This window comes from Haplochromis burtoni, unplaced genomic scaffold, assembly GCF_018398535.1.
Source record: "Haplochromis burtoni strain Fernald_Lab_line unplaced genomic scaffold, NCSU_Asbu1 Contig_411, whole genome shotgun sequence".
Taxonomy (NCBI): Eukaryota; Metazoa; Chordata; class Actinopteri; order Cichliformes; family Cichlidae; genus Haplochromis; species Haplochromis burtoni.
Genome location: NW_024582772.1, coordinates 447842 through 463960, shown reverse-complemented (window position 1 = coordinate 463960; position 16119 = coordinate 447842). Strand labels below are relative to the sequence as shown.

At 38.8% G+C, this 16119-nt stretch overlaps 1 protein-coding gene across 1 annotated transcript; it reads left to right on the top strand.

The window, feature by feature from the left end:
* Window positions 1-1208: 1208 nt before the first annotated feature.
* npffr1l2 (neuropeptide FF receptor 1 like 2) lies at window positions 1209-9649 on the top strand. The gene is made up of 3 exons (XM_042213051.1): window positions 1209-1278; window positions 4160-4322; window positions 5845-9649. Exons 1-3 carry the CDS (start codon window positions 1209-1211, stop codon window positions 6848-6850), a joined length of 1239 nt encoding a protein of 412 aa, XP_042068985.1. The 3' UTR covers window positions 6851-9649.
* Window positions 9650-16119: the final 6470 nt, after the last annotated feature.

Below are 16119 nucleotides of genomic sequence, written 5' to 3'. Positions count from 1 at the left end.
AGTCGAGACAGACCTTCTGCTTTTGAGAGCAATACCCTTCCTCTTAAACTTAAATCTCTCTGCAACCATTGATTTAATTTGGTTTGAGATTTTTTAATAATTGGGGGAAAATTTAGTAAAATTCTGTCTTTTGGATCTTTGCAGATAATCAGACCTAAATATGTTGCTTCATTTTTAACTGTTATATTACAAATACTCTGAACATTACACTCTTTGACAGGTAATAACTGACATTTATTTAAGTTTAGGACCAATCCTTTTGAGAACCTCTACCGAGCAATGACTTCTGGCTTTAAGAAAATTGTATCATCTGCATTGACTGATACAATCTCTCTGCTATGTTATACCCTCAAGGCTATCAATATGAGGGCATTGGGCATAAAAAAATAGGCTATGGCATTCTACTCGATTAAGACTAAAACGAGAAGTGGTGCCATTTTTCATTCTAATAGAACTATTAGCATTGGAATACAGAGTTTTGATAGCTCTGCAGAAGATATCACCAAAACCAAATTTCTGAAGTGTAAGAAATATAAATTCATGCTCAATTGAGTCAAAGGCTTTATAGAAGTCCAGGAGAAGGATAAATGAGTCATCAGATATTAATGCTGAGTAGTCCAGAATATCCAAGACGAGTCTAATATTATTGGAGATGTGCCTGTTTGTCATAAAACCAGACTGTGTCTCGTCTACAATATCGTCCAAAATATATTTAATTCTTCTAGCTAGCAATAGAGCTAATATTTTATAATCATTATTTAGGAGGCTTATTGGTCTCCAGTTGTCTATAAAAAGTAGGTCCTTCTTAGGTTTGGGAATTAAAGTAATAAGTCCCTGAGTAAGGCTGGGAGGAAGAGTGCCCCTTTCAATACTTTCATTATAAACCTGCAACAAAAAGGGTGCAAGCTGAGAAGAAAATGATTTATAGAATTCAGCCACCAGCCCATCTGTGCCTGGAGATTTGTTGTTTTTAAGAAATTCAATAGATGTCAATATCTCTTTTTCAGTAATTGCACTGTCACAAAAAAGCCTATCAACACTTTTAATCATTTCAACATTGTTGACAGAGTCAATAAATTGGGTAGCGACCTTTGCGTTATAATTGGATTCATACAACTATGAGTAGAAATTACAACAAAATTGAGTTAAACGCAGACTACTTTAGGCCCGGAAGTAGGATTCGTCACGTCATCACTTAACGACCGGATATGGCGCTCCCCGGAGGCTGCAGCCAGACCCTTCTCTCATCCACAGACTCTGCTTCCTCCACGGAAGACAGTACAAATCTAATTAAAAGCCAATCTAAATAAATGAGTCTTAAGCGGCTTTTTAAAAGAATAAATACAGTCAAGGCAATGTAATGATGGAGGGAGAGCATTCCGTCAGTACCAAGATTTTAAAATGAATTCTAAAATGTACTGGAAGCCAGTGTAATGAACGTAATACTGGTGTAATATGCTCTCTTTTTCGTGTCTTTGTTAAAAGCCTTGCAGCAGCATTCTGGACTAACTGGAGACGGTCAAGGTTTCTTTTGCTCAAACAAAGAAAGAGTGTTACAATAATCTAAGCGAGATGAAATAAAAGCATGAATAACCATGAATGAAAATAATGAAATTCTCCATCTACTACAGGTTTGTATCGCACACAATACTATAGATGCCTTTAAAACCAGTGTCAAACACGGTGATAAATCATCACCACCTGAAAAGTTTTTGTTTTTCATAAGCATTTTACTTTACTTTAAGCTTTAAGCTGTGAATCAACGTAAACCAACAGCGAGTATGTTGTCCGTGCAGCCTAGTGTGACTCAGTGTCTGTCCTCTGTGTTTTATACTATGAGAGATTGAGCCCCTCCTGTAGTGGTTTGGTTGCAATGGTGTGTGACAGTGACTCTGATGATGCATTATTAAAACAATGACCTGGGGCCTCATTTACAAAACAGCACATGGGACCATACTAGAAGTGTATATGTGCACAGAGACTAAAATCTGTGTGTCAAAGGATAATCAGGTTTATATAAACTGCAGACAATTCCCCTTTATAAATTAAATGCATATGTGGATCCCTATTTCACGCTTGGCATGGCATTTAACCATAAAAAGACTTTGCAAAGCACCTTGTGAATGGAGATGCATAGCAATGAGCCTGCTGATCGATGGGTCTTTAGTCCTCTAGCAGTGTCCACCACCAAACAGCAAGATGCAGGTTTTACTGCGGGTTTTATTTTTAAATTTTACAGCAGTCTGACTGATTATTTCACAAGATGCTGAACTGATAGCAGCAATCAACATTTTCTTTTCATTTCGTCTGATTCCTGGGGGTCTTCTTTCTAATATTGTAGGGTCTTTACCTTGCGATATACAATTTAAAGCACCTCGAGGCAACAGTTGTTGTGATTTGACACTATGTAAATAAATTTGAACTGAACAGAATGGAATTGGCTGAACTTGTCTCATGATATGATAATGAGGATGAACCATGCTATTGATGTCATTGTCTTTATTTTAGGGCTGCTCACAATAATTTAAATGTACAGATGGTGAAGTGACAAAAGGTGGAACGTGTGGGTGGCAGCTCAGTGAGCTCTGTGCAAGAACCATCGGGAGAATACAGTAAAGAATTGCCATTATTATAATTATTATTATCATACAACTCCAACTCCATCCACAATTCCAAAGTTGGGACCCGAATCGCAACACAACTGAAAACATAAGTGTTTAAATTGAGCCATTTTGCTATACAAAATGCCAGCTCATGGTAGCATCACACAGTAGGGACCATGCCATCCTCTTTTAACAACAATCCATTCAATTCAATCAGTACTGTAGGATTCTAGCTGCTCTGTCTGGACTGCAGGCAGGTCAGTTCAACATATGAGGCGATGCTGCTGCAATAGCTGTAGAATGCAGTTTAGTGTTCTGGGTGGGAGCATATGTTGCTCTAAAACCTTTATATACAGTACCTTTCATCACTGATGGTGCCTTTCCAGATGTGCAAGCTGTGGTTTTCATAGACACTGATGCACCCCCATACCATCAGACATGCAGGGTTTTGAAATCTGCTGATAACAGACAGTCCCTCTCCTCTTTTGTTTGGAGGACGTGACATTTGTGTTCTCCAAAACGAATTTTAAAATTTTGATTCGTCTGACAGCAGAACAGTTTCCAACTTTGTCTCAGTCCATTTTAAATGAGCTCTGGTCCAGAGAAGAACTTTCATTCTGTATGTTGAATCTAGGGCGATTGGTTTCTGGTGTTGATTATTAAATGACCCGAGGAAAAAGTGATAAATATGAACTTATGTTAAGAGGTCTGATGGAGAAGCCAGTGAACCCCTAAATTCACAATAAAAATCCTTTCTAGGCATTTCACAATGCTGACTGGAGTTTCTTTTATATTTTGTCCTCTGTCGCACCTTTTTGTCCCTAAGGGTTTTTTTCTTACAAAATCTTTTGTTTGTGTTTTCTTGTTTTTAGCACTTTGAGATTTTCAGCCTATAAGCTCTAATGATCATTCTTACACATGGATTCTTAGCCACAGCAAGTTTCTGCAGGGAGAAAATGCCGCTTTGCTTGAACTCAGAAATTTCACCTGCTTATTTGTCCTGCAGAAATTATATACAATGCAGGAAAAGTATCAACATTATTATGCACTGTTGTAATCCATAATCATATAGAGGTATTTAGCACCTCACACATCCTCTGCCTGATGGTGTGCAATGGAGTGAGGAAGGTACAGTATTATTTGACATGAAATGTTTGCCTATAGAGCTGCAATTTTCCAACACCCCGAGGTCACTGTCAATTGATTTCAAATTTTTTCAGCACACCAGCCCACTGCTACAATCCCATCGCGCTCAATTCGAGCAATTTGCCGTTCATCGTAGAAAAGAAATTGGGAGGCTATAGTCACGCTCTCAGCTGTGTTTGAAGACTCTGTTTCTGCTGCCGCTGAAAAATGAAACAATCACCGTGAAGCGGAAGGAAGAAAAATGTGAACGGATACGTCTTCCATTCTAAATGCCACGTCTCACTTTGTGTGTCTACTGTCGTTCGACAACAAAGACATGGCATTGTCCAAGATTGTACAGCATGGAGTCTAAAAACCGATTGCCAACCTCAATTTTCTTCCTGCAGCAATATAATCAGACTGATGTTAAGGATTTCTAAAATCACTGGGACAGTTATTTCCTTGTATTGTCAATGATGTTACTTTCTTAACAGGTTGGCCCTTCTCCAACACTGTGTGTAAGATGAGCGGCTTTGTGCAGGGCGTGTCAGTGTCTGCATCAGTCTTCACCCTTGTGGCTATTGCTGTTGAAAGGTAAGTGCACATTGTTCTTTGGTTCTTGATGGAATATAACACAATAACAGTGAAATAAATAATGGACAAATATATAAAAATTCTAATAATGTTAGTGGTGCAATGTTTGCTCTATTCCTATTTCATTTTAGAACAATACTATTTACTAACAGCAGCGGACAAATATACACCTTTGGCCTAATGATGGTATGAAAAGTGTATCAAATTGAGCTGATATCTTCCATTAAATGTGAAATTGTCTCAGTTTAAGTATTTGATGCATTTTCTGTGTTATACTGTGAACAAAATGTGAGTTTGTGAGATTTGCAAGTCACTGCGTTCAGTTTTATTTTTACATTTTACAGAGGACCTGAACCTTTCTGGGAACGCCGTTGTTTTTACTTATAAATTTAAGTTGGACAGTCCAACCAGCCATACCCAGACTGACAAAAAACCCAAATATTTAACAGCTTTATTTTGTCACTTATTGCTAAGATCACTCTAGGAACTTGCAACCAACATTAATGCAAGGATGTGCAGTCAACTTTTGATCCTGTTGCCTTTGAAATCTGTTTTGTTTTTTAGTTTTTTGAAAATGAAGATCAGATCTGCATCCACTCATATTCATTTGTCATCTTCAGCGTGACCTTGGTGCATTAAGACAACAACAAAATGGCAAGCAGACGCAGTCAGTCTGATAATAGGTCTGTGACTGAATGGAGTTAAGTTCAAAATGACATAAAATCTGTCTGTGATAATACATCAATTAACTGTTATAAATCAGCAAAAATTGAGATGAGTGTTGTCATCTACATTCACAGAAATTCAAATTAGCTACTCCAACTAGAATCCAACTAAAATGACATACATATGAAAAAGAAGTTCTAAAATTCCTCCTCAATGATGCAGTTTCTGCAGGAGAGCAACTGAACTGCAATATTAAATGGACACTGCTTTTAGGACAACCTTGATTTCATATAGAAATAACCAGAATGCAACCAGTAGTCAGCCAGTTGAGTCAAGTCCCATATTGCAGAGAGATGTGTCTTCTGCTATTTTGCACAGACTAATGCAAAATATGCAAATGCAATACAAAGTCTGTCTGTGTTTTTAAATTAAACACTAATTATTTGCAAACCTTTGCCAGTTTGACAAAGACTGCAGTCGGTAAAAGTCAGACCACAAGTGTTTGAGACAGGTTGCCTACTACCTTGGAATAGAAAGTTTTTGGCCAGAAGTTGAAAGTATTGCATGCTCTACCTCTAGGAAATCATTTCATACCTGAAACTACTTTTTAACAAACATGAAAAAATTCAATGCAATTGATATACAACCACAGACTTTTTACATAGGAATGACACATCGGAAACAATTTACACTTTTTTCTTTTCTTCTTCCTGTAAAACAGTTGTGATGTAATGGATTTATCTCACAGGGTTAAAAAGAAATTAATTAAACAAGTTATGATATTTATCTCTGAAAACCCACAAGTTTATTTCATTAATTCATAACAATGCTTCTTTTGTTTCCTTGTCCACTGCAGGTTTCGCTGTATTGTGTACCCACTACGACCCAAGCTGACGGTGTTCGTTGCCAAATTAGCAATCGTCTCGATCTGGGTGTTAGCCGTGGCCTTCATGTGTCCTGCTGTAGTTGCCCTGACTGTGGAGAAAGTCCCTTTCCATTACATGATATATAATAACAACTTCAATCAGACATTGCCCTTGTACACCTGCTACGAAAACTTTGCCAACCCTCGGATGAGAAATGTCTACACAGTGGTTTTGTTTGCACACATCTACCTGCTGCCCCTCACAGTAATCTCACTGATGTACATAAGCATTGGAGTCAAACTGTGTTCTTCTGTGTTTGCAAACAAGGAGCCGCACTTGGCCAATGCTACAGTCCAGGAAGGAAGCAGGAGACACGCTCATCCGAGGGTATCGAGGAAAAAGATAAAGGTGATAAAGATGCTCATTCTGGTAGCTTTGCTTTTCATGTTGTCCTGGTTGCCTCTCTGGACCCTCATGATGATAACAGACTATGCAGACTTGGATGGGAACCAGCTGGACCTTCTGACCAGCTACATCTTCCCCTTCGCACACTGGCTAGCTTTCTCGAACTCCAGCGTCAACCCCATCATCTATGGCTACTACAATGAGAATTTTAAGAGGGGCTTCGAGGCGATATGCAAGTCCAGGCCTTTTTGTTGCGTTGTGCAGAGCCAGCTGTGGAGCAGAATTGTTGGGTGGAGGAGGAAAAGAAGGTCTGTGCAAGCACCGTGTGAAGGTACTGTTTCTAGAGAAGTTGTTAATCACAACCATTTTGTGTTGGGACTAAGAAATCGAGTCCATAATGACAACAAGTTGAATGACACGGCTGAGGTGAATAGGAGTGCGAGAGTCGAGAGTGCGGTGGTCCACTCGGGAAGGGCGCTTACGGATCAAGAGTTAGAAATGACTGCTGTCAATAAGAAAAGCAGTAATGAAGCAGAATCAGAAAAAGTTAGTTCACTGGCAATTTCACCGTATCAGGTGTGGGATAACTGAATAATTACAGTCTTAGCAAGAGAAACCCGAAACAAAGCCATACTGTTACACTACCGCCCCATGAAGGACAGTCATTAACTATCTGATGTCACAGGTTAAATATGGTTACACTTTAAAATGATGGTTAGAGAGTACACATGTTAATTTTCTACAATTAAAGTAAGTTTTACGAGTTGAAATGAAAATAACAGTATGACTAACTAACCCTTCTAACAGTCCATAAACCAAAGACAATCTGACTATATTGGTCACTTTCATATTATTTTCCTGTATCTGAACCACAAACATCCAATAAGGTAAGCAGGTCCTGTCGTCTGTCCTCGCCCTGCTAAGAAAGGTTTGGCTGATCACGTGTGGAACCACAAAGACGTGTGACCACATCAAAAGCTAACAATGCCAGTACTTATGCAGGCTAAATATACAGACCTAATTTAAGATCCATGCACGATCTTTGCCATCATAAGGCTTGGTCGGTATTTTGTCTCTATTTATTTGAAATAAGAATTAGACTAATAGCCTTTTTTCTGTCTGTTTATCTCATTATCCAGCCTTTGTGCTGAGCACACAAAGACATTTTTGTTACAAAAAAAGTTCTTCAGCTCTTCATTGCACTTTGTACACTTAGCCTGTTTATCCCAAAACTGATATGGCACAACAGCCAAATATTAGTCATCTGATAAAACAACCAGAGTGAAAATTAACATGTTTAAACAAACCACTATGAGCCTTATTAATAGAAACACCCCCCAAAAATATTGGAAGATAAACTAAGACAGATTAGATATTGTGTTAGCCTTTGTATTCAATCATCTGGCAGTTAATATAGCTCAGCTTTGCGTCTTGTGATATGAAATTTGTTCCACGTAGCCTAGGGTTTTGTGTACACAGTACATGAGAATAAAACATTACATTATCTTGATAGATCACATCAAATGGAGGGAAAAGTGTAGCATAAAGGATGCTGCATAGGCGCCAGTGAATGATTATGAATGACAAACTACACCACAAAATATCTAAAACACTTCATCAGTGTATTAGTTTTGCACCTCTTAGCAAACGTGAATATTTTAATGGAAGACATCCAGCAGTCACTGAAAAACTGCCTTTAAAGAACAATCGAAACGCTACCTCCACAATCATGCAAATGTACAAATGTAAGCAAATTCAGATTCATACTGGAAGCTACTGGTCAACTACCTCAAACTCATTAATACTATGAAACTTCTAAAACATTTAAGTGGCATAAAATGATGAATAAAAAAAGCACAAATACCATTTAATAATTTCATTCTAATATGCTGAAGTTCTTTCTATTCATTAGAAAGTCATTACAAATATTTTCCAATCAGTGGTTAGTCTTGGTGATTGATGCCAGTAAAGCTGATAAAGATGGAGCGTGTATCTCGTAATGTGCTAAAAACTGCGGTTATGCTTAAAAAAGCTACTTTGCATCACAGGAGACAAAAGGAAAAGGAAAAAAAGCTGCTTGCACGCCCCCACACACACCACAGCCAATTACTGTGTGTAGGTAGGTGTGAATGTTAGATTGTCGAGGCTGACAGTGGTGATCGTGGATGAATCAGTATCAAAGGCTCTAATCTGCTGCCTTTGGCAACTGATGATTTTCCAGCCGAGCAGAAAGTGTGCCCCCTGTGAAACAAATGGAAGTTGTTAAAATTACAGGGTAACCTTAGAACGTCCACAAATTAAGTGAAATAATATGAAGTGAATGTGATATTAAATGAAACCACAGATATATTGAGGGAGGAGGAAGATGATACTGACAGAGTTTGAAGAACTAAAATAAAATCACACAAGTGGAACAGAAAACGAGTTCTAGAAATGGTACTAATCACAATTTGCGCAACATCTGAAGTAAAACAACAGAGAGAGAGAGATACCGCCAATGTGGATGACAAAAGTACCCAACATGCATTTCTTTGCACGTGGTTTGGTTTCTCTAAAATGCAGCAATTAAAGAGGAGGAGCTCCCCCAAAAAACTCATGAATAATGAGGGCCAGATTCATATTCACATTTTTCTTACAGGGAAACTGAATACAGAGTGATGCAGTGTTGCTGCAATCACAGCAAACCTCTCGCCACAGCGTTGCAGTCAGTCTCTTTATTACAAATGCAGCATTACTCTCGTTTTGCCTTTTCGTGCTAGATGTTTATATAGGAACGAACAGCATAAAACAAAATGTGAATGTGAGATGTGCTAACTTTAGTTTCCTGCTGTTATCTGCTCCAGAACAAATAACTTAATGGTGTTATGATTACAGTTTTTGGCTGTGACCATTATTTAAAAATGATTACTTGCTCAAAATAGCATTTCTGTTTTTCTTGGGGGAAAGCTGGTATTTCTTCTGAAAATATAGATTTCAGTTTAAAGGGGATTTCCACTGATTTTTTACGCACAGAAAGTAGCTAGAAGAAATTGGCTTTGTAAGCTAAAAATGACCTTAAGTTGAAAAATATACATATGTCCTTTGTAACCACAAAAATTGTTGGTTGCCCATTCATTGCAATGAATGTTGCCAAGAGTTAAGGCAACCAGCTGGTTGAGTTTGAGTGTGCAAAACCCTCAGCCTCAACCAACTCAGGGTTCAGTATCTTGCCCGAGGAACCTTCGACACATGGGCTGGAGGAGCCGGAAATCAAACCCCCAACCTTTTGATTGGTAGATGACCTACTCTACCACCAGCTGTTGCTCAGATGTTACAGCAAGTCAGACATGTGGGAACCAACCTGTCTCCAAACAACTGCAGTCTTGCAGATTGGCTAAGGTTTGCAAATAACTGGTGTCTGATTACCAGACCCACCTGGCCTTTTTGACGGCCACGTCTGGCCCATGTACCTGAAACATAAGAATGTTACAGTCAGTTTGCATCGGTCTGCAGACTCATCTGCAACCCGTGTGCAACCCGCCTCTTTGAAGTAGGGGACTTGGCTCAGTTGGTTGCCATGTGGTTATATTCTGGTTGCTCTGCTATTTAAAAGTGTCTATGTCACTTTACATGTAAATTTCTGTTCTGTCATCAATACATCAATCTTCTTTCATTATCTTTGTCCTGACTGAATTATATTTTTGGCAGATATGTTTGGAAAGAGAGCATAAAGCTAAAATATGAGCAGAACTTTTTTCCCCCATGTTATATGGAAAAAACAAACATTACTAAAATCACTGGATCCCCTTTAAACACTGTGCAGTCACAACACGTAAGATTATGTAAGAACACATATAGTTTAATAGTGATTCCTCACTCATTATTTTCCAGTTTGCAAGCAACTGTTAAAATCACCAGCAAAGTTGATGATAAAGTTTACTAATAGGAGTAAATTAAAGTGAGAATTTACTGGCGAAGTTGTGATGTGCAGCCTCGGACGTCCTCACTAAAGCATCATGGGGCTAATAAGCTGTAAGCTTATAGCTGAGGTTTTTGTGTGTGATATTCGGCATCACTTTAACAAAGATTTGGGGTAACTCAAAGGTTGTTACATTAATGTGACGTATAAAAATTATTTTAAAAACTTTTACAAACCAATCAGATTTCATTTCAACACAAAACTTTTTTCTTACTGTTACTAAGTCAAGCACTTAATTTCATGACTCAGAACATATGTTGTTATCCAGTGTTAATACCTTGTAATATCTAGTGTTGTTTTTAGAATAGAGGTGCTTGGTTACAGACTGTGATATATTAAAAAATACCACTGTTAAATCCTTCAGATGACGGTCTGATCTGAAAAGAATGTATTTTAGAGCAACGTATTTAACTAGTAAATATGCAAGCGTTGTGATCCTCCACAGCAAGAACGATATCACCATTATTATAGAAATATATGGATGAAAACATGTGTGCTTGTACAAATGTTGTCCCCAGGAGCCTGAACCAAAGAGCAGCATGCAACATAAGGATAGTTTATCTTTACACATGCTGTACTGTGCAAAGGTTCGGGTAAAATAAGGATGTTATGTTTCGACTTCCCTAGATCTTTAAGACATCATCATCACCAAACATCATCTCTTCACTACACTTAAAATGGACATCATTACTGTGTCATCACGTTTCTTTAATGAGAAGTGGATCCGACTGCGAAGACAAGGACACTTCACTCATACGGTAGCAAACTCTTCATCACAAGGTAATCAGGGCCTAAATTACACTGTGCTTTATCTTGAACATCATGATGAATTATTTCACACTCAAAACAAGGGATTGAGACCATAAATTCTTCAGGAAAGTGTTTACTAGATATTAATTAAAGCGAGCGATAGGGTCTCTAACTTGACGAATTGTTTTATGCAATTGGATTTCATTTCTGCAATCAAAGATGTCGTCTCCTGCTGGCCATTTGAAAGAATGTATTACAGTTCTGTGCAAAGGAACGTTTCTCACAACCCCATGATTCAAAAGCTTGTAGAACCACCTTTAGCAGCAATAAAGTAACTGAATTAAAGCAAGTACTGTATTTTACAGACCATAAGGCACACCAGATTATAAGGTGCACTGCTCATACAAAAGACGCATTAAGTGAAACAAAACAGGCAGATAAGCCAAACTTTACTCATTCTTCTTGCTTCCTCCACTTCTGTACCATTGATTCATTAATGTTGAATTCTCTCACAGCTACTGTTGTTGCAGTATATTAATGACTAACCTTATATTGTGGATAGTTTATCTCAGTTGTTCTCCTGACTAAGGTTTGTTCTGTTTACAGCATCCCACCATATGATTGCATTTGTTGGGAACCCTCACAGGGCTCTCAAAATTTCAAAATCCCTGGTAGCCCTTCGGGCAGGGACTCTTCAGTTTTTGGTAGCCCAAAATAAATTTAAGTAGCCCGAATAAAAAAGAGAGCAATTTTTTGATTGATGTTTTGTTTCCTGTTTTGTTTCCTTTACAATATTATACATTAAAGTATAATATTGTAAAGGAAACAAAACATTAATCAAAAAATTGTTGAAAAACAAATTACAACATTGTATAAAAATTACAATCATCAACTCAAATACTTGGTTCTAATTGAACAGAAATTTCTATGAACTTGTAAGAACTGTGTAGGACATGAATCAGTCTGTGTCAGATCCTGAATTTGAAATTTCCACTGAAGTCACGGGTAAGAGACAAGTGGAACCAAGATCGAGGCCATTTGCTTTTTGAAGTTTGCAAAGACTGCTAAATTTTGCCAGTGGTAGTTCACTCTTTGCAACATAGTAGCTGTTCTAAACAGATTTTTCAGGTTTATTTTTAGTATGTTATTTGCAATTGGTGTTTGTTCTGGGAAAGATATTGCAGACTGAGCAATAATGCATTTCTTGCATTTCTCATGGGTTCTAATGGGGGCCTTTCTTAAAATGACTGGTCCCAGTAACAAAGGCGCTTGTCGACTCAGAAATCGAGAGAAAACCAACAACACACCCGGCAGAACATTATGTTATTTACACGGGTGCACATAAGTGGTCCGCATGTGCGCATTCGCTGTCAAAATAAAAGACGCGCACCAGATAAGAAGTTGCAACGCGCGTTTGCGTCCATATAAAAAGCACTGTTTTTGTCCGCTAGAGTGGGATTTTCACGGCACATTCTGCACCACATCTCTGTGCGTTCATCATTTGTTTGAAGCCAGCTCACCTCCTGCAACCACTTTTCCGAGAATACGTGCTTCTTTTGTGGTTCGGACTCCTTCTGACATTTGTTTGGAGGTGGAGGAACATCACAGTAATTGCTTAAAGGAGCTTCTTCGACATCTTTAAGAGTTCTAAACAAATGTCTGTCCTCCTCCAGAAAATCTTATGTACGCAAACACGCGTTGCAACTTCTTATCTTGTGCGTGTTTTTTATTTTGACAGCGAATGCGCACCTGCGGACCACTTATGTGCAGCCCTGGTTATTTAGCTCATCATATTGCAGCCACAGAAATTCTTTTGTCCATGAAACCATAAAGCTGCACTTTCTTTTTGCCTTATAGTCTGATTTGTCATAACTTTTCCGTTTTGTGGTAAGCTTTTCTTTGGCTGTCACTTCTTCACCCTGACCTGTCTTATTTGGCTCAGCAGAACTAAAATATATATCCTGCTGCTTTTACACACGCACTCACATAAGCTCAGCGATTCTCTGCGCGATCAACCTCTCACATGTTTAAGCTGCGGGAGATTTCACTTGTCATGTTTGCATAGTAAGCTAACGATTGATAAGACGATGTCAGAGGAATTGGTGCACAAATTATCATCACTCACAGATCAGTGCTGTCGCTCTCTATACACAGTTCGCACGATTGCAAAGTGAAAGCAAAAAACAAGCGCAAATTCAAACGCGATTTCAATATGTCACATATTGACAGTGGCTCACCGATGCCAATGACATAATTACCCAGCTACATTTCTGAAAGAATGCAAAAGCATTGACATATATTTTTCCTTCCTATAGCCCGACGGGCAGGGCAGAGATAGATTTTGGTAGCCCGACTGGAAAAATCGCTAGCCCCGGGACGTCAGGCTAGCGATTTTGCGAGCCCTGCCTCAAGTTAACTTTTTATTGAGAGGAAAAAAGTTAACTTTCATTCTACAGCTTCACTGTATTGGTTATGCTAACCTTGCTATATCGTTAGCGATCACATAGCACATCATTATATACCAGCTAGTCCAACTTCAGTAACCCTACAAAAGTCAATGCTGTTTGGTTTTCTGTCTTCATTTATGTTAGAAGTGATAGCAGAGCTGTACATCTTGTATTTTTCACAAATCTCTCAGTCAGAACATGGTCTATCACAGTGGTTCCCAAACTTTTTTTGCTAGGCCCCCTTGCTAGGCCCCCCCCCGGCACACGCACGCACGAACACATCCTCCAACCACACACACCCATATTTTGCACCATTGCTGTTTATTTCACACCTCAAACATTTAGTGAACAATTAAGCAAATACAAGTAATCTGCAATAAATTACAGGTAGTAAGAAAATAAACTACTAACTCTTTTACGCTACGTCCACACCTACACGGGTATTTTTGAAAAAGCAGCTGTTTCGTGCACACGTAAACGGCGTTTCAAATCACCAAAAACGGAGATTTTTAAATCTCCTTTTCTGCGTTTATGTGTGGACAAGGAATACAGAGTTCCTCATGCAACGTCAAAGGTATGTGCCTTTTTTCACGTCACGCTGTGCGCCACGTTATTGTTTACATGAGATGAATTGCAGAATGGCAGATTAACAGTATTTTGTCTCTATCTGCAGGTTTTACATATACGCACGCAGCTACTGTCCCTCTATTTAGAAAGGCAGAGGCATCACAGTGTAATTATTTTTACATGTAGTGGTTTTTTTCCTGTGTAATAATATTCAACATTGCTATCAATACATTTTTCAATCCCTCTGCAAAATGGGTTCAAAAACATAAACAACTGTGGGATACTGTTTGTCCGGGATTTTGACAGGGGGAACAAATCGTGGCAGGATGAGCCTGATATTATTTGTACTCCACTGTAACTTTACTGTATAAAGAGATAGCATCTCCAAAATGTTAGGAGCAGTTAGTCATTACAACAAGTGTTTGTGAACTTAAAATCAGGAATGTGGAATACTGTTTGTCTGTGATTTGAAGAGCCCAGTGCGTGCTCCCGACAAAGGGAAAACCAATTCTGCAGAGGAGACCTACCTCGGCACTTGTGCAAGTTAGTTGTGCAGGTTTTCTAGTCTTTGGCTTAGAATGAAGTTGGTTTGGAAACATATTCAGCGATTCTTCATCTCCTGATTTGCGTTTGTGGTGGCGCCCCATGCTAGCAGTGTCCAAGCGTTGTTTTTTGTTTTTTTCCTTTTCATACTGCGTCCCCTGCAATGGCTCTGCGCCCCCCCTTCCCACACTTTGGGAAGGTATGGTCTATCATGTTTAAATGGAAACCTGTGAGCTAACTGGTAACTTCTAACTCCATTAAATTTAATAACTTCTGTTTTCATGGATGCCTGGATGTTAAACTTAATTGTTACATCTGGTAAAGCAGCAACGCTGATTATGTTATTAAAGATGAAAGAATTTAGACAGTTTTTAACTCTCAGTGATGCTGTAGTGTTCATTTGACTTTAGGACCTGAAGAGGAAGGAGTTTTGGACCCAGATTACTCCAAGTCAGCGAGGCTCCTGACTCTGGTAGCCATAATGCTCTGACAATCCAATCCTTAATACAACCTAAGTCGTATTGAAACATTTTTTGACAGATTTCTGAGCGCCGTGTACCACATAAAATTGGTTTGAGGTCAGCAAAAACAACCAGATTTCATACATAAGGCGCACTGTCAAATTTTGAGAAAACTAAAGAATTTTAAGTGCACCTTATAGTGTGTTGTGGAGGAATTTGGGCTGCAGTTCATTAAGATCCTGCCACACTTGGTCATTGCACCACCTTGATTCTTTTCTTTTTCAGCCATTCTGTTGGAGATTTGTTGCTGTGCTCGGGTCCTATTGCATGATTTCAGCCAAGCTTTAGCTGTTAGACCCTGTCAGGCCTCACATCTGACTTTGGAAAACTTTCATGCACAGAGGAATTCATGTTCAATTTAATGTTTTGCAACGTACCCAGGTCCTGCAAACCAAGCTAAAATCATTAACCCTCCACCACCATGCTTGACAGTTGGTATGAGTTCTTTGTGCTGACATGCTAAGTTTGTTTATTTACCAAATATGACACTCTGTATTACAGCCAAACATCTCCACTTTGGTCTCATCTGCCATGAACTTTAACATTTGAAATGCTAATGAGGTCTGAAGAGCTCTTGGGTTTTTTGAAACATTTTGCAGTGCATGGTCTGACCTTGGGGGTGAATTTGCATGAACGCCCTCTCTTAGGAAGAGGGTGGCATCATGTTATCACACACATGAATGTTTCAGACCAACAAACTGACCAACCTTCTGGTTTTATAGAGGTGCTCACATTTGGTGATAATCACTTAATCAAATATATTTGATCAGCAGCATGTGGCTGCTAATTACCCTCTTTGTTCCTATGGAAGCAGTACTTCGTTTTTACTTCAAGTCCTGTGAAAATTGTCTTTTTCACATGACGGCATGTCCTGGATAATATGTCTTTTATATACAGCCTGTGTGAAATTTAGACAATTTGGAGGTGAATCAGGTCGGGGTATTTTCCACAATAGTTATCTGTTATATGTAGCACAGAGCTGTCACAGATCCACACAGACTCTTTCCAGTAGAATGAACGATTCTACTGGAAAGAGTCTGTGTGGATCAGGCGAGGGAGCACCAGGAAAGCTAG